This window comes from Phascolarctos cinereus, unplaced genomic scaffold, assembly GCF_003287225.1.
Source record: "Phascolarctos cinereus isolate Bilbo 61053 unplaced genomic scaffold, phaCin_HiC Scaffold_3;HRSCAF=262, whole genome shotgun sequence".
Taxonomy (NCBI): domain Eukaryota; kingdom Metazoa; phylum Chordata; class Mammalia; order Diprotodontia; family Phascolarctidae; genus Phascolarctos; species Phascolarctos cinereus.
Genome location: NW_027555736.1, coordinates 164,119,788 through 164,144,514, shown reverse-complemented (window position 1 = coordinate 164,144,514; position 24,727 = coordinate 164,119,788). Strand labels below are relative to the sequence as shown.

The window sequence follows — 24,727 nt, the reverse complement described above, 5'->3', positions numbered from 1 at the left end:
AACCCAAACAAACGTAGTACTTGAATGGAAAGGTGACAGCTTAGAAACACCCTCAACAAAGGGTACAACAAAAAAAAGTGTTTTGTCCAAAGCTCAGTTAACATTTAAATTAAAATTCCCCCAAGTCCCCCACCTATACGAGACCAAAGCTCACATTTCTTAAAAATTTCAAATTTTCGTGACTAACCCAACAGGAATTCGATTTATCCTACCCAGAAAATCCTGGCCAGCACATCAATTGAATTTATTCTGTTTCTTAGAATGAAAAATGGACATTTAAGCATAACATTCTAAGCCGATTTCTATTCTATGTTAGTTACAGGAATAAAAAACCATTTGCCTTACTGGAAATTTTGAAATGCTAGGACAGAGAGGCCACTTCTCTATTTAAGGAACAGCCACAGACCTGCAAATAAGTACAATTAGACCCATATAATCTTTTGCAATAAGTGTCAAAGCATATGGGTTGCTTTGCTCAGCCTTCCAGGCAGTTAAGTGAAATGCTTAGGCCTGAAAATTGCAAAAGTTCATGATTTCTCACTTTGGAATGAGATATGACGCAGGAAGAGTAAACTGCAGATGTTTAGCACCAGATGTTAATGTAAAAATTGGAAAATCATGGTCCTATATAGTTATAGCTGATGTTAACCACCCCAAACCCATTCTATAGACTGAAACACAGAATTGTTTCGACCAAAACATAATTCTGGGATCTTTTTTTCAGCAGCCAAACTTTATTTTTGAGGAAAGAAGGGAAGAAAGGGATGGAAGGAACAAACAGAGGGAGGGAAGGAAGAGGAATGGAGAGACGGAGGGGAGAAGGAAGAGAGGAAAGGAGTAAGGAAAGAAAGGAAGGAGGAAGGGAAAAGTAGGAGAGAGGAGAAAGGAGGCAGGGAGGGAAGGAAAGAGAGCAGGGATAGAAGAGAGAGATCTTTACGGGTAGTCAAACATTTATTAAGCATCTACTATATATCAAGCTAAGCATTGGGGCTACAAAGAAAGGCAAACATAAAATCAGATCACTTTCATAAAAGAAGAGGTTTTTAAAAAGAAAAAACTACACCCTCTAATAGCTGAAAGCAGTTACTTTTACAAAAATCATAAGGATAGATTAATTGGGATAAATGTTTGGGGATCTATTTTTCACCTTGAATACAGTCTCCACGAATACAGTTTCTCAGAATTCTATGTGTAAAGTGGATGAGTCTTTTACTTTGTGGGCTTTCCTATTGTTCAGAAAGAACAGGGGCTTTGGAACATTTTTACTTTGAGATGTCCTTTGAAGTTAAGATGAATGAGAGAAACCAAATGAATGTATTCAAAATTAGATGGAAATGTTGTTCGTAGATTTGGGAAAGGGGAGGAAGTATGAAGCGTGAGGTGGAGGGAGGGGGATTTTACACCTCCCAAGCCTTGAAGTTTCAACTTTAATCTTGAGGTATTTGGTGCCCAATTCATTTTTTCAGAGCATAGAGAGAAAGAATGGGACATTTGACCTGAATAGTTACAGATCCATTTCTAAATCATGGAAAATAGTATTGCTACCTACACATGACTGTCATTACTTGGTCTTCCCAAATATCAGTTAATACCTGAAGACAGAATGTTTGTAAAGAAGGCAGGTACTTAAATGGCGGTAGAAAATAACAATGGAAACAGAGGGTCTTTCTGATTATGGCAAGGAGTGGCACAATGCATGATCTCTAGGCCTGGAGTCAGGAAGACTTGAGTTCAAATCTGTCCTCTGACACTTACTAGCTGTGTGACCTTAAGCAAGTCACTTAACCTCAGTTTCCTCATCTGTTAAAATGGAGGTAATAATAGCACCTACTTCCCAGGGTTGTTGTGAGGATTAAATGATATAACTGTAAAATGCTTAGCACAGTGCCTGGTATATAATAAGCACTATATAAATGTTAACTCTTATTGTTATTATTATTATTTATGTTGCATTAGGCATCCTCCCCCAACACCTGTTTAGCATTTAAATTTATCATTTCCCCTTCAGAACGCTACCTCTGCGGAAAAGACTAATTTTCAATACAATAGATTTTAATTCATCCATTCCTTCTACCCGTTCTACCATCTCAGTCTCAAAAGTATTTTGACAGGATGTCATAATTTGACAATATAAGGAATAATGTAGCAGTTCTCTATTTTGTGGACGTGCTTCCTCATTCACTCAACAGTGCTTGACACCGTCCCAGGTACTATACAGGCACTGTAGAACCAATAGAAGACCTTGCAGCAAGCTACAAAGGAGCACCCACTCTTTAATGCAGCTTCAGTTACAAAATGAGAAGCCTGAAAGACCAAGAACACAAGTACAGGTAAGCAAGGAGGAGGATGGCAAATGAGCAAAAGCAGAGAATGATAGCTCTGGAAGGGACTTACTGACAATTTAGTTCAACCACCCTCAGTCTACAGATGAGGAAGCTGAGAGAGTCAATGGACTTGCCAAGGTTGGACAGCTAGTCAGTGGTAGAGTTTTGACTAGGACCCATGTCTCCTGACTTCTTTACAGTAAGTTTCTTTGATTTTACACTGAATCCTTGAAGGAATTCAATCTATGATCTACCTTATTTCCTTTTCTGAAATATTTTTTTTTCTGATTAAGTCAGTAAAGGAAGCAGACCAAAGCTTCATTACAGAATACTCTTTGCTAGTAAATAGAACAAGAGTCAGGGTGGTAGAGTGGAGAGCAAAACAGACTGAGTTCCAGTCTTTCTTCTGACATATACCGACTAGGTGACTCTGGGCTAGTAACTTAATCACTTGTTAACTCAGACAATTCTCTAAAACGATTAGTTGCACAACAGTTGTTGATTTGCATTAGTGGAATGTGCTTCCTCATTGGGAGTTTCCTATGCCAGTGAAATCACAGATCTACACCAATTTTTTTCAATTGAGTGAAATATGGGTAAAGACTAATCCATCTTCAACTATATTCCAAGGTGCCTAATGCAGTGTCTCATTAGGCCTTATTATAATGTTGTTTTACCTCTAAAGATATTATTACAGAATGTATACCCTAAATTCTAAAGTCCATGTGTATGCTTCTGTGTATTTTTTGTTGTTATTCAGTCATTTCAGTTGTGTCCAACTCTTCATGACCCCATTTGAGGTTTTCTTGGCAGAGATACTGGAGTGGTTTGCCATTTCCTCCTCTAGCTCATTTTACAGATGGGGAAACTGAGGCCAACAAGGGTTAAGTGATTTGCCCAGGGTCACCCAGCTAGTAAGTGTCTGAGGCCAGATTTGAACTCATGAATATGAGTCTTCCTAACTCAAGGCCAGGTGTTCTATTCACTGAGCCAGCTAGCTACGGGCATATATGGGTATTTACATCTAGAGTCTTCATAAAGTCTTTGCACAGCTTTTCAATTTTCAGGTTTTGGTTTTTACTAGCTTGGCTTTTATATACAAAATTTTTCCTCTTGTCTTTCTTCCCGGTAATGAATATTGAATCATTATCTCAACTGATCACTGGCCAGAACGCCATTTACTTTCTGTTTTCATGTGTCACAGATCAGAACTAAGAATATGTTGTATACAGTTGTGTAACATAGCTCTAAACTTCAATAACTACATTTCTGAGTTCTGTTTGCTATTGTTTCTGACTTATCTCCAACCACAGTAATTAGAGTTTTAAAATGTACAAGGACTTTATGAAAACAGCGTATATATTTAGCCCATGTTCCCCAAAAATGCCAGTTTCTAAATAGTTCCACACCCATTAAAAATAGCCAGACAAGCCTTACTTGAGCACAAAATCTTTCTGAACTTGCATTTATTTCCAAACAGGAGATGTGACTGAGTTCAAATTAGTCTCTTCTCTCTTCTTTCCATGGTTATATCTTTGGTAACTAAGTTTGTTTTAAAAAAAGATTTAGGTACCTATGAGTAGGCAGGAGAATCAGGAAGAACACATGTAATTTAGGGAAATTCAGTTGGTAGCTGTACGTGGTAATTCAGAGCCTTGTTAGTGGCTTCAGACTCTCAAGGTTTCCTGTTTGAGCTCTGGTTTGGGTAGAGGTCTCTCTTGAAAAGTCTGGTAAAGTTTGGATAAATGTCCGTTGTAACCTTCTCTCAGTATCAGATTCAAGAATAAAAACAAATTTCCTCATGTAAAGTGAACTTTCTTGTATGGGCCCTTTGGAACACTGTTGTAAATGATCATGTGTTTTCTCTCTCTCACATTAACTCACTGACAGTATCACTTTATAAACAGCCTTACCTTCACCCTAACTTAACAAGGTTGGACTTTTCCTGACCTTCTCTATCTCACACACACACAAAAGTCCAAAGAGGTCATTTTATTCTTGAATCTGATCATGAGAATTATATGCATCCCCCAAGACACTTAGGAGAAAAAAATACCAAAAAATCATTTAAAAACCTTTACCAAAGGAACAAAGTGTCCCCCGTTTCCTTCCCAATAAAGAAGAGACCAAAGATGCCAAACTTTTACTGAATTTTTTTAAGTCTTTCAAAAACATTACAAAAGAAAAGAAACAGTTCCACCTTAATACTGGCATGGTAAAGCTAGGGACAGAAGATGTCCACTAGTCCACTTCTGGCAGATCTAGGCATTTTTGCTCACAGAGGGACACTTCTTAGTTGAAGAAACAACTAAAGAACCACCATCCCCAAAAGAAGATACACTTGGATTGCAAACATCACAACCACGAGCAACATAAAAGTTGGAGTGGAAAGAGCAGTGCCTCTGAAGTCCAAGGATCTGGATGCAAACCTTACCTCTAACACTTACTACCCATATCCTTTAAGCCAAGTCAGTTGGGCTCTCTGTGACTCAGTTCCTCTTCTGCAAATGAGAGATTTGGACTAGATAGTTTCACAGGTGCCTTCCAGTTCTAGGCCTGCAAGCTATGAATGTGGAGGTATGATGTGATTAGCATGATTGGATTAGTGTGAAGAAGAGTAGCCCCAGTGATGAAATCATAGTACTAAAGGATGAAGTTTGCAAGTACTAAAAGTATTTAAAAAAAAAAGACAACCTCACAATTCCCTTAAATAATCAAAATATGGATATCTAAATGAACATTTCAGAAAGCACATGATAAAATAATAGGTTCAAATCTTTAGAACTAAAATTGCTGAAAATATTTGGAGATGCAGTATATGAAAAACTGTCTTTACAATATGAAGGAGTAATGACTTGGAAAGATAATGCTTTTTTTGATGACTGATAAATTTACAGCTATTGCAGATGCTAGTAAAAAGAATTTAGAATATATATTTGCTCAGTGTTCAGTCATTTTTAGTCATGCCTGACCCTTTATAAGCCCATTTGGGGTTTTATTGGCAAAGATACTGGAGTGTTTTGCCATTTCCTCCTCTAGCTCATTTTACAGAAAAGGAAACTGAGGCAAACAGGGTGAAGGGACTTGTCCAGGGTCACATAGCTAGTAAGTATCTGAGGCTAGATTTGAACTCAGGAAGATGTGTCTTCCTGACTCCAGGCCCAGCACGCTTATCCCCTGTGCTACCTAGCTGCCCCAGGAATATATATTTAGGGAGACTCCAATATTTCTTGGATACAACCCTAAGATGATTCAGTTTGACAGCCTAATAGGCAAATGACTAGTCTATACAGATTTGTTAGCAGCCTGACTTCCCCTTGGTAGCACACTGCAGGTAGAGTGAGTGAGATAGTATTCTTTTTTGTTGGTGGTGTTCTGATGTGAATGGCTGGCTAATAGTCCTGGATTAACAGATAAATGAATGAGAGAGTGACATACTAGCATCATATTTGAGTTAAAGTTTGTACAAAATTCAGACAATGAAAGCTATAGCTTAGAAGTGACTGCTCTTACATGTATGTGATTACCTGTTCTTTTAAATGACTTTAATTTTGTTATAAACCCAGAGTGTTTCCATCTTTCTGAAAGACTACTTAATCTTCATACAAAATCATCTTATCTTCCCAAATGAGATCCTAAAATCAAAGAGCAACTGTTATCTGGAATGGTATAATGTGTGTGTGTGTGTGTGTGTGTGTGTGTGTGTGTGTGTGTGTGTGTATGTTTACATTGCTAGTGTTTCTTTCACTGAATAAAAAGAAGCATACTGTCCCCATCTGGCCCATGTTTTCCAGTGAAACATGCCCTTCCTGGCTCTAGTACTAAAGCAGACATCTGACCAAAATGAAATGAGGCAATCTGCCCCACCACCATTCCCCAATCCCAACCCCTGGAGGCCAGTCAACTTTCAGCCCAGGCTGAAGTCTTAAAAGATAAACTATTTAGTTCAAATTCATCTTGACTCAGAGTTTCACTGTTCTATCCGGGCTAAAGCTGTTCACTGTGTCTGTGGTTTTCTTACATAAATTTTCAATCCAGCTAGTGCTATTATACATCGTCTTTCCCAACCCTGATGTCGGTAGATTTTTCACTCGCATATTTTTTCCAGATGTGATAAGCTCTCCATAGCCCTCTTGGTGAGCAAACGCATATCCAGATCTTCGTGAGCTGGTTCTCCGGGGCTGACGTTTGTGACTTTTTAGGGGTGTTGCTTTGTCTTGAGCCCTCTGCAACTGGCGCACCTAAGAAGGAAAAGGAGCCAAGATGAGTCAGAGATGCTCAAACCTTGGCTCTCAAGTAAAGCTGTTCCATCTGTGTTTTCCCCTTGGTGAGCAAAAGTCCACCTGGCTTCCCACCTTCATCACAAAGCTAATTGCTCAGATTAATGGCAGCCTAATGAAAATACTCTATTGATCAATTTTGATCAACATGGCAAAAGGTATCTAAGAAAACAGAATTATTATAGGGGCTTACCAAAAGCAAATGAAGTCTTTGCTCCACCCCCATGTAGCCACCTTTAATAAATAGGAACTCATTTTTGTCAAGAACATTTGTGCACTGTCTGCTTTATAAAAGGTTTAAATATATATATACATAGACACATATGTGTCTATGTACATATAAACACATACACATGTGTGTATACATATACATATATTTTTTTACACTAAATTCAAGTCCCGTATCCTGACGGCAATATTTTTCTCTTGCCTCCCTTCTTGAGGGTCTCAGTGACCTACACACCTGAGTTTCTCTCTGTGCTTGGTACCTAGACTTGAGACAGATTTAGAACAATGATGGAGGCTCAGAATATCCCAGGCCTTGTGATCTGCCAGGGCAGCAAGGCAAAGTTTCTCTCATTCTGTTTTATAAACTATGGAGAATTTTGGCATCATTTAGGTGGATATTCAACATCCCCCTCATTTCACTGTAAAACCATGAAGGCAAAGATCAGAGGCTTCGGTCCTATGCCCATTTTCCTCTGATTCAGTTGATCTTTTCGAGTCTGATTTTCATGTTAGGAAAAAGCCTTCAAACAGCAAATCATGACCTGACTCAAAATTTAAGAAGACATGAACTTCATCTTCCATTTCTTCAGGTCATCCATCATTTTACCTTACATAATAAGAGTCAGCCTATGGTGTCAAAAAGAAATGACAATGGAGCTCCAAAAGCCCTTTTGAAAGTAGTGATTTCCATTTAGGGCATCTGGAAAACTCAAGGGTAGTGGTATGGTAGTGATACTGTGATAAAGAATATATCAATTCATTAGGTAATAAAGTCCCCATCACAGGACGTGGTCAAACAGGATGAGTCAAACTTTCAGAATTGGGGCAGAGGTAATTCCTGCATTAGGTAGAGGACTGGACTAGTTAATCTCAAAGACCCTTTACAACTTCCAGACTCTCTGATTCATCCCCCACCATTCCACGGGCCAGGCCTGCTGCAGTTTTAAGTTTCCTCACTAGCTCCATTTTACTTTACCTCTTGGCCTTCAATTAATTTGCCGTTTTCATGTATCCAGAAGTATTTTCCCTTGGACATCTCTACATTATTTAGGTGATACCTATCTTGTTTATTGCTCCATTGCCATTTTTGATACTTAGGTTTTTTTTCTTTCTTTAAACTTTCTGTTCAGCTAGTCCTCAATTTAGCACATATTTATTTAACATCTATTATGCAAAGCGTGGGGCAGCTAGGTGGCACAGTGGACAGAGTCTGGGCCTGGATCCAGGAAGACTCATCTTCCTGAGTTCAAATGTAGCTTCAGATACTTACTAGCTATGTGATCCTGGGCAAGTCACAGAACCCTGTTTGCTTCAGTTTCCTCATCTGTAAAATGATCTGGAGAAGGAAACGGCAAACCACTCCAGTGCCTTTACCAAAAAAACCCAAATGGGGTAATGGAGTCAGACATGAAACAACTGAACAACAGAAACAAATGTGAAATGCACTGTGGTTGCTGCCAGATTTACAAAAATGACAATTAGACATTCCTCAAAATTAGACATCATTCAAAAATGAAATTAGATATCCCTGTCTTTAAGGAGTTTACAGTCTAGCGGGGGCCATGGTCAAGAATGCAAATAGGATAGGACTTAAGGAGTAGACCTGTTCTTTCTTTACTATGGGAACACTCATTGAGGAACTTTCTCTACCGGTACAGGTTGACACCTTCTTTGCAACTTGAGAGTCGTAGAGAGTTGTTTGGAACACTGAGAAGTTAAGTGACTTTGCCCAGGGTCACACAGTCAGGATGGATCAGAGACAGGACTTGATCCCAGGTCTTCTTGACTCTGAGGTGACATGCTGCCTCTCAGAAAGTGCAAACGTGAAAATAATTAACGTTAATGATAATTGATGAAGTCCCCAATAGATGGAGTCCAAATAGAGAAGTAAGAAAGATTTGAGAAAGCTGACTTACAGACAGGATTTGAGGCAGTGGGGAGGAATCAGGTGGGGGAGAGACCTTCTAAGGCTTCGTGGAGGAAATTATACCTGAACTTGATCTTGAAGGAAGGAAAGGATGAAAACAGACCCAGAATCTACTTACTAAATATATGTCGTTGTTGTTGAATCATTTCAGTCATGTACAACTCTTCGTGTCCCCATTTGGGGTTTTTTTGGTAAAGATACTGGAGTATCTCGCCATTTCCTTCTCCAAATCATTTTACAGATAAGGAAACTGAGGAAAACAGGGTTAAGTGATTTGCCCAGAGTCAAACAGCTAGCAAGTATCTGAGGTCCGATTTGAACTCAGGTCTTCCTGACACCAGCCCTGGCACTCTATCTACACTGACACCTCAAAAAACGAGGTGTTTAAGACAAACGGTTTATATTTTATTGGTGCTTTCTGTCTCTATATCATGGTCATCTTCTACTCTGTTCTAGAATGAACTTTCCTCTGTGACAAAGCAAACCAATTAAGCAAAAACATCTGATGCAGAGACCATGTTTCATGATGTATATAATATTTTGTCTGAGTATATTATTAAATATATAACCACAACTAAAACCTACCTGATCACTCAGAGTTGGATATAAATCCACCTTCAAAAATCTGAATGTTATCACAGGCATGACTGAAACCACAGTTGTCAAAAGAATGACCAACCAAGTGCTTTTCTGGGTTAAGGAATGGCGTGCGTTTCCTATCAGTAAAGAAAATCAAACATATTGGTTAGTTAAAAAAAAAAAGCCAACATAAACAGATGAATACATTCTATCTGTAATTATAAGTCACTTCCTTCTCTGGTCAGCTTAACAAGAAACTAAGCCAGAGGCCAACTGGATATTGCTTTGTGGCTTGTGGAATAAGGTACATGTTTTTGCTCACGCATAGACTACCTCTAGTAACTCTGGTTAGTGGCTAACATCATGGGAATTTGCCCAGCAAACACTGTGATGGTTAATCAAAGCTAGATTGGGTGTGTTTTGGACTAAGCTTAACCTAGCCTAGTCTTTGAGCCAGTCTTGCCTGAAAAATTTCACCAATTGCAAACTATTTTTAACATATGTACATTTACTATTATTAAAATAACACAATTAATTCACTATGAAACAAACCTTACAATCAAAACTCTTCCTTCCAGAATTAAAAATGTACATAGCAGATGCAGTTATGATCTCAAATAACAGTCTTGATTTTTTGCTGAACACATAGCAAAGTCTGTTCTCATGCACTGTGAGGTCTATGACTTCCTTTCCCTAGCAACCAGTCTAGAAGACTTGGCTCAAAGGGATTCTTAGCTCTCTCTGATATTTGTTGGTTAATGTTGTAAGATATAGGGCAACATGGAGTTAAAGGTCATTCCATTCCCAGGATGCTCATAAGTTTGGGAAGATAGCATTCCTGCAGTCAGTTGCTGAGATATGCACACACTCTCATTTAAGTAATATGACTGCTTTTGATTTTGAGATATTATCAGGCTTTAGGGGCAGGTGCTCATTCTGCTTAGGTCATAGAAACAAACACACCCCTGTTGGTTTTCTAGGGATTTAAGGATGATGCTAGATATTATCCAAGTCTCTTCAAATTCCCCAAGTGGCAAAAACCATTTGAATGGGCTTTGGTTATGGAGGCTTGGCTAGTGACAGGTATGTCTGACTCTGTGGGCTTTGGAAGGAAGAATCAGTCTACCAAATTGCAGCTGGCTCCAGCTGTCTTCAGATGTGGGCATAAACAAACGACTCAAGAAATTAAATGTCTCTCTGAGATCCCTGATGCTTAGCGCCCTCAGGCATGCCTGGAAAAAAACAAGATTCACTTGAAAACCACACTCCTGCTTGCTGTTGGCTAGTAAAAAGAATTTTTTTTAAACCCAATGTTGATCTAACTTTTGAAAAGTCTCGTTGGGGCTCAGTAATTAATTCCTGGAATGGCATGTGCTCTGTAGCTGGAAAGGGAGGCCACGACACAAACTACGTTCTCACATCTACTGGTTCCAGCCCCATCATGCACGTTATCATGCTCTCTTAGGGCTCGGGGGCTTCTGGCCAACTCACTGAACTTTCATAACTGGCAATAGCAACAACAAAAAATAACCCAACAACTTTTTAGAAAAATAGTTTTTAAGTTTTACTTTCCTAATATGCTTATTCTTGTTTATAACCAACATGTCTCTGCACAGCTGGAATGCTTTGGTAAACAATAAAAGTATTAACATTACATAAAAATATCAGTGGTATACTTTAAAGATTTCCATAGACACACACACACACACAAATACACACAAACACACACATGAACACACACACAGAGGCAAAAAACACTATACAGATGAAGAACGACTAAACAATGCATTCAGTTTATCTGTGTAGTTAAATGACCGCTTCTTTAGGTCTGATAATTGAATCATCTTTTAAGACAAACGGTTTACATTTTATTGATGCTTTCTGTCTTTATATCATGTTCATCTTCTACTCTGTTCTAGAATGAACTTTCCTTTGTGACAAAGAAAACCAATTAAGCAAAAATATCTGATGCAGAGACCATGTTTCATGATGTATATAATATTTTGTCTGAGTATATATAATGCACATAATATTCTGTGAAGAAGAAGGAATGTTTATCTCCTCTCTAGAGAGAGGATTTTCCATTACTCAGAGTTCAACTTAATTTTGGTAATCTTTTCATTTACATCATTGTTGTCATTGTGTACACTGTTCTCTCGGTTCCACTTATTTTGCTATTCATCAGCTCATACAAATCTTCCCATGTTTCTCTGAATTTTTCATATTTGTCATTTCTTACTGCATAATAATATTTAATTACATTCATATACCATGAGTTTTTTCCCCCATTTCCCCATTGATGAACATCCATTTCCCCCCAAGTTCTTTGCTATCACAAGCTAAGTGGTTATGAATATTTTGGCATATAGTGAACCTCTATATCTGTCTCTGTCTTCACTGGTATATACCTAGCAGCACGATTGCTGCCATCAGAACGTACTAATAATATTAAGGACAACATCTATATTTAGCCCTTTGAGGTTTACGAGGCACTTTTCTCACAACCCTGTGAATGTAGAATAGGCATTAAAAGTAAAGAGAAACTGAGGCTCTGAGAAGTGACTTGCCTAAGAATCAAATAGTCATGTCATCAAGTATTTAATAAGTAGTTACTATGTTCCAGACGTATAGTGTCAGAACCATAACTTACCTGAGAATCAGTATCAGAGCTAAGATTTGAACTTCTATCTCCTAAATCCAAGTCCTGAGCTCTTTCCATAACTATATAGTAACTTTTACCTCACCTCTAGAACAGGAATCTATAAGCAATAGTTTGAGGTCTACCAAGAGAACTTAACTGTACCTGGTAGATTTCCAAATTGGTTGGGGGAGTTGGTGGGTAGTGGCAGTGAGAAAGAAAGGAAGAAAGAAAAGAAAGAAAAAGAAAGAAAGAAAGAAAGAAAGAAAGAAAGAAAGAAAGAAAAGAAAGAAAGAAAGAAAGAAAGAAAGAAAGAAAGAAAGAAAGAAAGAAAAGAGGAAGAAAGAAAGAAAGAAAGAAAGAAAGAAAGAAAGAGAAAGAAAGAAAGGAGGAAAGGAGGAAAGGACGGAAGGAGGAAAGGAGGAAAGGAGGAAAGGAAGGAAGGAAGGAAGGAAGGAAGAAGAAAGAAAGAAGAAAGAAAGAAGAAAGAAAGAAAGAAAGAAAGAAAGAAAGAAAGAAAGAAAGAAAGAGAAGTAGTAGTAGCAGCAGCAGCAGCAGTAGTAGTAGTAAAAAGTATGCGAGAAATACTTTAAAATGCACAGAAAAAAGCAGAAGGAAGTTCTCAAGGGGACACAGACAAGCCAGCCAGTTTTATTACTATTTTTTGAAATTGAATATACACTTAAAAAATAAACTGTGAATAACAGTTATAGTTTGAGATATAATCCTCCTTTCTGATCTTCACACATATTAAAATGTTCATGTTTCTTAAGTTCATATTTTTGAACAGAAAATTTTAAATATTTCAAAACTGATTAATGCAGTGATCAAATTTGACCTCAGAGAATTAACATTAAGTAGACCTCTTGCTTCTTGACAGACAGATGGTAGGTTACAGGTGTGTGGAATGCCACATGTACTTTCAGACAGGGCCAGTGGTTTTGTTTAACTATACCTCTCTGTTACAAAGGATGGTGTATTTGGAGAGCAAGGAGAAGTAACTGGAAAGCAACAATATTGTTTTTTCTAATTTAATAAATAAAAAATAATAAAGCATTAAAAAACAAAACCAAGGACCATCAGAGGCTCTACCTAGCTATATCACACCCATTAAATCATTAGTCAAGTGACACTACATCAGACACTGCATATACATAACTTGAAAAGAAAGCTGACTTGTTAACTTACCTACAAACGGAAACTGATTTGGAAATATATCAAAGATGCCATCGCTGTGCATTGTAAAGAGAATGGAGAAGTACACAGCAATGCTGCCCCAGATGAAAACATGATTAATAACTGTCCAGTAACTTGTATCCAGGGCTATCTGCAAATAAAATCAGATGCAAAAGAGAGGCTTTAGCTTTCAGAGATCATCATTTTACTGAGTAACATTTTTCTAACTGCACTGGGACAAGATTGAGAAAGCTTTTGCCCTAATTGGACCTAATATATTTGCTAGGTAAAGGTACATTTGTAACATTCAAGCTATACAAAGCAGATGGTTTCCAGTGGTTGGATTTCCTGATTGTTAACTAAATCTGGCCCACAGTGAACAAAAGAAAAAAAAAACTAACACAAACTCAAAAATGATTGAATTGTCAAGAAGAAAACTGGCTTTTCATCAGAAAGATGATACCCCAATCTGTCTCCAAAGTGTTTCACTGTGAGACATCTCTTTGAGGAGGGACTTTGTATTAATCCACTTAATCTACAGATGTCTTAGACTCTAGGATCAGAGGCCTAGGTCGGCAAGAAACCATCAACATCATCTAATCCATTCTACTCAGTTTACAGATGAAAACACTAAGGCCCGGAGAGCTTAAATGATTTGTCTAGTACCACAAAGGTAGCATGTGGCAAAGCTGGGTTTGGAACTTAGATCCTAGGACTTCAAGTTCATTGGAAAAGATTAGCATTCTTTCTACTATACCACCATGTCTCTCTCATGCTTGGTCATTATATGTATGAATAATTTTGAAAATAATTATCTTTAAAATACAAGACTGTTTGGAACAGCATAGCCCATCTCAACAAAACTCACCTCTCCAGTTATACAACCTGAACTACATGCTGAAAATGTTGACAAGTTTTCATCTTTTTTTTTTTAACTAAAATTAAAGACAGCCAAAGTTTGGCCTATGGTTTTAGCACTATAGGCAGGCAAGATTTATAGCAGCAATTATAGACCACTAAAATTTCACATGGGTTGTTACCAGCCATGACAAGTTTGGCTTAGACAGTGAGGAAAGGACATTCACGCTGCTGTCAAATTGAGCTTATTCACAGAATTCCTCAGAATTATTATTCCATATACTAAAAACAGCAGTTTTTGATTGAAGCCAAAAAATGTTAAGCTTTTATGGTTGGAAATGCACATGACAGGCAGCCTGGTGCGTTCTATAGCATGCAAAAGCAACTATTTTCAGGACAACCATAGAGAAATTCATTCAGAAAGACATCTTAGTCTTTCTAAGGATGAAATCTGAAAGTCCAACCAAGTGGCTGAGGTCACAACCAGTAATTAAAAATATTAATGCAAACTCAAAATCAGCGAATGACATCAGACAAGAGAATGGCTCCATTGAGATACACAGTCTCATCTTCCCAGTGAAAGAGTGGTATCAGAAGATGGTGTCTTGATTGAGACACACAGGACCACCTTCTATTTATCCTCATAGATGAAGGTAAGCCAGGGCAAAATGCTAAAGTCCGGATAATTTGTTTTTTCACAAGGGGCAGGCCAGTATAACAGAAAGTATAATGGACCTGGATTCAGATTTCCTTGATCTCACTCTCTTTGTGACCCTCAGAAAGTCATTTAACTTCTCTGATACTATTTCCTCATCATTCTCCTCTTGCCCCTGTTTCTGACTTCTGGACCTCAAAACCATGGCCCTTCTTCTGCTGGCTCTTCCAGGAACTACTCTCAGTGCTTGAGACCTTTTCACCCTAAAACAGCCTAACATCCTTGCAACCCACTCACCATGGAAAATCCCTCCACAAGGCCTATTCGCTTCTCCCATTAGTGTGTTCCTCTTAGATCCTCTATTTTGTGGAGAAGCTGAGGCTGGCATGTCTTCATTCTCTTCCTAGCCCTGTCTTGACTTCCTCTGTCCTTCAAAACAATGCCCTGGTACTGCTTACTTTCACTCCCATCTCTCCTTGCTTCAGTTTTCTTGTATGTGTTATCTTCCCCTACCAGAATTTAAGCTCCTGGAGACTTGCAAGTCATGTGAGCCACAAAATAGCAGACTAGACATTTTCTCTGATCCCCATGACTTCTTAAACCTCTTCAAAACATAATTTATGGGTCAAAGATAAAGCAACTTCAGCTGTCTCCATGATCTAGGCCTCCCTAAATCCAAAAGGAGGTTAAAAAAAACATGAGGGGAGTTTGGAGACGGAGCCAAGATGGTAGAGTGAAAGCAGTGATTTGCTTGAGTTCTCCCCCAAAGCTCTCCAAATACCTATATACAAATGCAAATTCTAGAGCAGAGAACTCTCAAAAAGACAAAGTGAAACAAATTTCCAGCCTAAGACAACCTGGATGGTTGATTAGAAAGGTCTATTGCACAGGTCTGGTAGAGGAGCACAGTTCAGCCTAGGTGCACAGGCCTCAGCAAACGTGGAGCAGGCCCCAGAGGGCTGAACCACAGGCAGCTGTGGCAGTTTCCAAACTTCTCAATCCACAAATGCCAAAAACAACTTAGAAGGTCAGTAGGAAAGGTCTGTGACCTCAGTGAGAGACAAACTCAATCCCAGAACAGCCCCAGAGTGGCAGATGCTTCCAGAGCTCTTGCCCTACAGACTGAGGGGGAATCAAGTGGCTGATCATAGGCAGATTGCAGGGATCTCTTTGCTGGTGCTGAGGCAGGATTCTCTTGCTTTACACTTGCTTGGATCTGGGTTGCAGTTCTGAGTGTAGGTCCTGGGCTAAGGATGAGCATTGGTGCAGTGGAGCTTGTAGTGGTAGTGCAGAGAGAATCCTCCTCACAGTTCAAAGGCAGAAAAGAGTGTTTGTGGTCACTCATAGACCAAAGCACAGGCCGGGAAAGGAGTAAACACCTCACCCTTGATCATACCACCTTGGAAAAACTGAAAACTTACAGGTCCCTAGAAGTATCTCTGAAAACTGCCACACAAAATTCCTGAAGTTTGGGACAGTACATTCCTCACACTGGAAGCAGACCCTTATCTTAACAAAGAATTTAAAACTCAACTAATTGGCTGGGAGCATCAGCAAACTGTGCAAAATTGTCAGACCATAGAATCTTTCTTTGGTGACAAAGAAGATCAAAATATGTGACCAGAAGAAGACAACAAAGTCAGAGCTCCGACATCCAAAGCCTCCAAGAAAAATATGAATCAGTCCCAGGCCTTGGAAGAGCTCAAAAGGGATTTTGAGAAGCAAATAAGGGAAGTAGAGGAAAAACTGGGAAGAGGAATGAGAGTGATGCAAGGAAATCATGAAAAACAAGTCAACAGCTTGCTAAAGGAGACCCAAAAAAATACTGAAGAAAATAACACCTTAAAAAATAGCCTAACCCAAATGGCAAAAGAAGTCCAAAAAGCCAATGAGAAGAAAAATGCCCTAAAAAGAAAAATTGGCCAAATGGAAAAGGAAGTCCAAAAGATTACTGAAGAAAATACTCCCTTAAAAATCAGAATAGAGCAATTGGAAGGTAGTGGTGACTTTATGAGAAATCAAGACACTTTAAAACAAATCCAAAAGAATGAAAAATTAGAAGACAATGAGATAGAAAAAGATAGAAAAACAACTGACCTGGAAAACAGATCCAGGAGAGAGAATTCAAAAATTATTGGACTATCTGAAAGCCATGATCAAAAAAAGAGCCCAGACATCATCTTTCAAGAAATTATCTTTCAAGAAAACTGCCCTTATATTCTAGAACCAGAGGGTAAAATAGAAATGAAAAGAATCCACCTATCAACTCCTGAAAGAGATCCCCAAAAGAAAACTCCTAGGAATATTGTAGCCAAATTCCAGAGTTCCCAGGTCAAGGAGAAAATATTGCAAGCAGCCAGAAAGAAACAATTCAAGTATTGTGTAAACACAATCAGGATAACACAAGATTTTGCAGCTTCTACATTAAGGGACTGGAGGCTTGGAATATAATATTCTGGAGGTCAAAGGAGATAGGATTACAGCCAAGAATCACCTACCCAGCAAAACTGAGTATATCCTTCAGGGGAAAAAATGGGCATTGAGTGAAATAGAGGATTTTCCAGTATTCTTGATGAAAAGACCAGAGCTGAATAGAAAATTTGACTTTCAAATACAAGACTCAATAGAAGCATGAAGAGGTAAACAGGAAAGAGAAACCATAACGGACTTATTAAGGTTGAGCTGTTTACATTCCTGCATGGAAGTAACTCATGAGACCTTTGTCAGTATTAGGGTAGTTGGAGGGAAAAAATTATATGTATGGAGAGAGAGAGAGAGAGAGAGAGAGAGAGAGAGACAGACAGACAGACAGACAGACAGACAGACAGACAGCGAGCACAGGGTGAGCTGAAGAGGAAGAAGTGATATCTGGAGAATAAAATTAAGGGGTGAAAGAGGATTATACTGGGAGAAGCAGAAAGAGAGAGGTAGAATGGAGTAAATGATCTCATAAAACAGACAAGAAAAGGCTTTTACTGTGGAAGGAAAGTGAAGGAAGGAGGGAAGGTGAGAAGGAATGAGTGAATCTTATTCTCATTGGATTTGGCTTAAGGAGGACATACCATACACACTCAATTGGGTAATGAAATCTATCTTACTCTACAGGAAAATAGGGGGGAAGGGGATAAGAGAGCAGGGGGATGATAAAGGAAAGGGGAAATTGGGGGAGGGGGTAATCAGAAGCAAATACTTCTGAGGAGGGACAGGGTCAAATGAAAGAATGGAATAAGTGGGGGGGGCGGGGGTTAGGATGAAGGGAAACATAGTTTTCCACAAAAAAAAAGCCTGAACTGAAGGTCAATGACCCTGAGCTTATTCAGCACCCCTCCCTCACCTCTTACACTACCAGCAGTGAGGCTGTACTAGCAGACACAAGGATACAGCAAAGGCTTACAATAAAACCCACTCTCACACACTCGTCCCTACTCCCTTATTCTAGTGCTGTGGAGACCCTGGGTCCAGTCTGCTTGAACACTGAAGGAGAGTCAACATGGCCAGACAACCCAGTAGCACCAATGCTGTATAGCTCTGAATTGTTGGTGTTGGACCACAGAACACAGGGAGAGGGATAAGATACCAGGCCAATATCATCTGTTGGGTCCAGTAGGCTGTTCAGCACTACACTAAACCTGAGGGAAAGAGCTCAGAATCCAACTGGGGACAGTTTTGTCTACCCAAAAGTCAACTGAAGTAAAGACTTGGGCTAGGAGGCTGAAATACTTTGAAATGCAACCCCCAAAGAAACCACCATCATCAGAAGGGAGAGAGTCAGAGGATCAGAAAAAGACTGAAATTACCAGAGATCTCAAGAAGAAAACTCAAATATCTTGAATATAAGCAGATAAATCAACATTAACAACATAACAATATTAGTAAGAGAAGGAAATATGGCATCCAGATCTAGTAAATGAGTTAAGGCATCTATGAATAAATACTGTAAAAAACAAAGGAAATCTATCCAACATTTGTTGAGAAAGAGGGCCTTGTGGAATGTGAAGAGAACATGGAAGCACAACACACTGTTCCTGAGTAGTTCAAAAGAGAAATAAGAATAATGAGAGCATAATTCATGTCCTGCACAGCAAAAACAATGGGCAAAATAGAAAAACTGGACTCTCTGATAGTAAGACAGACAGAGAGAATAAGGCATTGGTATGCAAATACATGAAAGACAACCTATATGATGAGAAGCAAAATAAACTAAAATTAAAAGAAAATATGCTCGCTCTGTAAGCAAAGCATACCAATCTCAAAGACAGGGTGTGTAGAGACAACCTAAGGATCATAGGTCTCCCAGAAGAATACTACAAACCAAAAACCTTAACACCCTAATACAGGAAATAACAGAAGATAGCTGCCCAGAACTTCTGAAGAAGGAAAATGAGACACCAAATGAAAAACATCAGAGACTCTAGAATGGATATCTTGGAAGTACTGATTGAATAAAGAATATTGAGAATAGAGACTAGATAATAGATAATAATGGTGGTCATAAATCAGAGAATGATGGTCTAGAGTAGACAGAAAGAAAGGATAAATCATGAAGAGACTGAGAGAGATCCTTTTTGGAAAGGGGAACAGAAAATGAAATTTTAAAAAACTAATGATCTGATTAACATGGAAATATGTTTAATGTGATTATACATGTATAGCCTATATCAGATTGCATGCCTTCTTGGGGAAAGGGAAAGGAAGAGAGGGGGGGAAATTTAGAAAACAAAATCTTATAAAAGTGAATGTTGAAAACTAAAAGTAAATTAATTAATTAATCTTTAAGAAAAACAACAACAACAACTAATGGCCAGGACTAGTTGAAAGGGAGGAGATGAGGAGAGAATCTACTTGATTAGCTGAGAAGAAAAAAAGGAGAGGAAGAATTATATAATCAGATAAAAGTAGGAGAAGAAAAGAAAGTAATAAGCAAAACCCTAAAAGAAAAAGGTAATAAGTAAGAAGGGGAGATGAAAGGTGAGGGGGAAAGAGACAGTAGGAATAGAGTCACCTTAAAAAAAAAAGAAAGTTAAGTAAGTGAAGGAATAAAGTACTGTGCTTACAGCAGAAGAGGGAAAAAATAATAACTTTAAAAATGATATTAGAAACAGATGGAGGAAAATATAAACCTAACTCTCATCACTTTAAATGTGAATGGATTAAACAATCCAACAAAATGAAAAAGTAACAGACTGGATAAGAAAACAAAATCTTATAATCTGTTGCTTACAAGAAATACTTTTTTAAAAAAAGACATACAAAAAATAAAACTGAATAAAAAAACCTATTATACATCAAGTGAATAAAAAAGTTACAATCATGCTATATGTTGAAGCAAAAACAAACATTAAAAAATAATGAGATAAATAAGGAAATTATATTACACTGAAAGAAACCAAAGACAACAAGTCAATGTAAGTTATAAACTTATATGTTCCATATAAATCATAAAGGAAATATGACAGTTACAAGAAAACATAGACAGCAATACAGTGGTAAGAGGAGACATCAATATCTCTCTCAGTTTGGGGTAAGTCCAACAGAAAAATAAACAAAAAGGAAAATACGAAATGAACAAATTGCTGGAGAAATGAGAGTTAAAAGACTTATGACATCTCCTAAGTGGGGCTATAAAAGAATATAAATATTTCAGCACTAATCGTACCTAATTACTATATAAGCCAATCACAAGTATCATGCAATGTCTGCCAGATTAACGTTATTTAAAGTTTTATTTTATTGGAAAAGTAAGTTCACATTTCATCCTGTCTTGCTTGTTAATAACAAATCTACCTGAACGATATTTTTCTCAGTTTCCATCTTTCTTGACCTCTCTTCCATATTTGACCCCATCAACTACCCTCTCCTCTTGGATATTCTCTCGTCACTGGATTTTTCTGATACTCCTCTCTTAATTTTCCTCCTGCTGTCAGAGAGCTCCTTCTCAGGCTCTGTTGCTGTACCTTCTTCCATATCATAGCCACTAACTATTAGTGTCCTCCAAAGCTGTATCCTAGTCCCTCCACTTTTTACCTGGTAATCTCATCAACTCTAATAGGTTTAATTATAATTTTGTGCAGATAGTTTCCTAATCTATATGTACATCTCAAACTCTCTTTGCCTTTTAGACACAATGAACTGAATGCCCTGTAGACACATCAAACTCAACATTTCAAAAAGAGAACTCATTATCATTCTCTTCCCAAAAATATCCCCCTTATGAATGTCTCCATATCTGTTAAAGTTAAAGCACAGCATCCTTCTAGTCACCTAGCATTGTCACCTCAATGTCAACCCCAAATTCTTCACTCTCATTCACCGTGCATATGCCAAAGCTTATGATTTCTCTCTCCATTCTTCCATATATGTGCCCTTCTCTCTACTCACATGGCCAACACCCTAGTTCAGACCCTCATTCCCTCCTGCCTGGACTAACCTTTCTAAATGGACTCTCTGCCTCAAGTTGTCAGCATGCCAGTCCATCATCCAAAGTGTTTTCTTAAATCATGAGTCCCAGAGTATTACTCTCTAACTACTTATCTAGGATCAAATATAAATCTTTCCTTTTTGCAATTTAAAGCTTTTTACAACCTGACTTATTCCCTTTTTCCAGGCTTTTTGGTTTTGGCTTTGTTTTGTTTTGTTTTACACATTACTTCCCTCTGTGGACTTTACGGCCCAGCCATACTGGCCAGCTTGCATTTCCCATCTTAATGCCTTCATATACTAGCTGTACCCTATGTCCGGGATGTTTCACCTCTTCCACTTCTTAGAATCCTTAGTGTCCTTTAAGACTTAGCTCAAGCACCATCTCCTGTATGAGGCCCAGTGCTATTTTCCATCTGCTCTGTATGTCTTATATATACAGATATGTACTGTTGTTTTTGTCTACCTCCAGTAAGCTCCTTGAGGGCAAGAATTGTTTTTGCTTTTTCTTTGTATCTCTAGCACTTGTGTAGTGTCTAGGATATTGTAAGTGCTTCATAAATGATTGCTGACTGATTGTATAACAGCACTTCCTTTTTCTCTATTGACTAACTACTTCACTGAGTCTGAGGACTTGACCCCCTCAGGAAGACCTAGCTCAAACCAAAACTATCTGGTTCAACCTAGAAAGAAGTATTCGTTAAACTTAAAGGCTTACAGGTTTTATGGTATAGTGAACAGAGTGTTGGATTTAGAATGATGAGACTTGAGTTTAAATCCTGGCTCTGATATTGTATGACCTTGGACAAATAACTTAACCTCTATGATTCTGTCTCCTCATCTGCAAAAGGAGGATGCTGGACTGAGAGTTCTTAAGCTTTTTTGTGTCCTGGACTCCTTTGGCAGTCTGGTAAAGCCTATGGATTCCTTCTCAGAAAAATATTTTTTAAATGTACAAAATAAAATGTATAGGATGACAAAGGAAATAGTTTACATGAAATATAGTTACGAAAATATTTTTTAAAAAGCTCACAGACCACAGCATGGCTAGAATGAATGACTTATCATTTATGTTTGAAGTCTGTTTCAGAGAGTAGGAAGCATGGATATATTTATGAAAACTTGCCCAATTATCAAAGACCAAGACATCTGCAGTATCTTTTCATACAATCTAAAAGGCCAGGATGTTGAATTTCTCACAGTTGTTCATTCACTTAACATAAAATGTGACTGTAGCCATTTAAAAACAGTGAAGTCTTAAAAATTAAGCCTTTATTGCAGTCTGTATCTTGTGAATCACATGGTATCATTTCATCCGCCTGATACACATAGGAATTACAACTTTAATATTAATAAATATCAGTGGCAGATTACTATCAGAAAGGAAATATTACATTGTTGTTCTTTTGTCTGTTTCTTTTTTTGATTGTTTTGTTTATGCAATTGGGGTTAACTGATTTGCCCAAGGTCACACAGCTAGTAAGTGTCAAGTGTTTGTTCTGAGGCCAAATTTGAACTCAGGCCCTCCTGACCTCAGGGCCGGTACTCTATTCACTGTGCCACCTCGCTGCCCTGAAACATTATATTGTTAAGCAACCACATTCTCACTACTTTATAAGAGTATTTTTACTGTATAAGAGTAAATTTTTTCCTTATTGTAATATCTACATATAAAATATATAAAAATATAGTATTAAAATAAAAATATAAAAATATAGTAATTTTTTTTTACAGTAACACCTATAGTAATATAGTAATACCATAATACTAAAGATGAACTTAAAATCATGACATGTTAACTGGATAGTAAAATGAAAGTGGATTTTACTGAAAATGTCTATCAAAGATATTAATTCTAAAATTAATGACTTAGGTAATTTCATTTTATTATTTCCAAAGGATGGAATAGCCAAAGAGCAATCCCCAAGAAGAATTATCAGTCCATACACCTATTTTCTCACTTAGCTCATGAAACTTAACATGAATGTGTAGTATACAAAAGTTCTATTCCATTATCTCATTGTGGAAGAGATGTGACCTTGGGTTCTCAAAGACTATGACAGGAGGCCATAACGTTCTGGAAAGGTGTAACATGTTGGAAAGGGATGGTGTATGTTCCTGGAGTCAAACTATCTGTTTTCTAAGGATAAGCCAACCAGATGTGTAGATCCTCATGAGTAGCAGGCTATCCATTAAGCTTTTTGTATCAGAGATCCCTTTGACAAGCTAGTGAAGTCTATGGACCTTTTCTCAGCAAAAAAAATGGTTTTAAATACATAGAATAAGATGCATAGGATTAAGAAAACCAACTATATTGAAATATAGTTACCAAAAATATATATATTTTTTAAAATTTCATAGACCCTAGATTAAGAACCCCTGAGAATGGAAGAGTGGCTCATAGGTGCTCCTTGGAGAGACAATAAATATGTATCTAGAACTGGCTTTGTGAGGTATCTAAAGAAACCAAGACACTATTTTACAGGCTGTTTGGTCATCTTGACTTACAGGATTCATTATGAACATCTGCAAAGGGACCTCCATGAAGATAACCATAACTTGTTAACAGCAATTTTTTTCAAAGAATGATATAGAAAATTATATGAGGTATTCAATAAAATCTTCCAAATTAAGTCAACCTATTCTTTAATATTTACTGGCTTCAGTGCAAAATTAGGCATTGATGCAATAATTATCAAGATGATGAAAAATGTGTAGAAAATATGTCTCAGGTTTTACAAGCAAGAACGTCCAATGGCTTGTACACCACACAAAAGCGTCATGCCTGTCTACCAATCATTCTCAGACAGTTTGCTGTGATGCATTATGCCATGAGTTTCACTAGGTGTGACATAAATTATAAGTAACTTATACTGATCCTTTTTGGAGTTTTCTAGGCAAAGATAGTGAAGTGTTTTGCCATTTCCTTTTCCAGATCATTTTACAGGTGAGGAAACTGAGGCACACAGGGTTAAATGATTTGCCCCCAGAGTCACACATTAAGTGTCTGAGGCCAGATTTGAATTCAGGAAGAAGAGTCTTCCTGACTTCAGGCCCAGCACTCTATCCACTGTTCCACCTAGCTTCCTGTTTCTAGACAAAGGTTCTCTAAATCAGGGATTCTTAAACTTTCAAAGGGTCCATGAATTTGAATGGGAAAACAATTACATTTTCATTTTCATTGAAATTTAAGCATTTCCTTCTATTATGACTATAGGCATAAAATACACGGAACATGTGTCTGTTCAAACCATTCATACCAAATCCTTCATGACACACAAAAAAGTTAAGAATCCTTGCTCCTTTGTGCAGATGATATTCAGCTTACTGCAGTAAGCCCCAGGACATTCCTAAATGAAAACTGTATTCATTCAAAAGAGTTTGGCTTAACTGTCCACAAAGTAAAAAACATGTAGATGAAAAATATCAATTGTGTAGATCAGGGTCTCTTAACCTGTACTGTGTCAGGATTTCTTTGTGAAATTCATTGAAATCTATGGACCCCTTCTTGGAATATTGTTTTTAAATACACAAAATAAAATATATAGAGTAAAACCCCAATCATATTGAAATGAAGGTGTAATTTTCCCATCCAAGTTCATGGACCCCCTGATTCTTGGGGGGTCATGTTCTGTAGTCTAGATT

General features: G+C 37.8%; 1 protein-coding gene across 8 annotated transcripts in view; it reads right to left on the bottom strand.

Moving 5' to 3' along the window:
- Positions 1–4,462: 4,462 nt before the first annotated feature.
- Positions 4,463–24,727, bottom strand: part of ATP8B4 (ATPase phospholipid transporting 8B4 (putative)) — a 336,040-nt gene continuing 315,775 nt past the window's right edge. For all 8 annotated transcript variants that reach the window (XM_020978939.2, XM_020978874.2, XM_020978820.2 and 5 more), the window contains 3 exons: positions 13,165–13,303; positions 9,345–9,475; positions 4,463–6,565 (listed from right to left, as the gene is read on the bottom strand). In XM_020978939.2, coding sequence (XP_020834598.1) covers positions 6,287–6,565; positions 9,345–9,475; positions 13,165–13,303 — 549 coding nt within the window. In that variant the 3' untranslated portion in view covers positions 4,463–6,286. The remainder of the gene's footprint in view (positions 6,566–9,344; positions 9,476–13,164; positions 13,304–24,727) is intronic.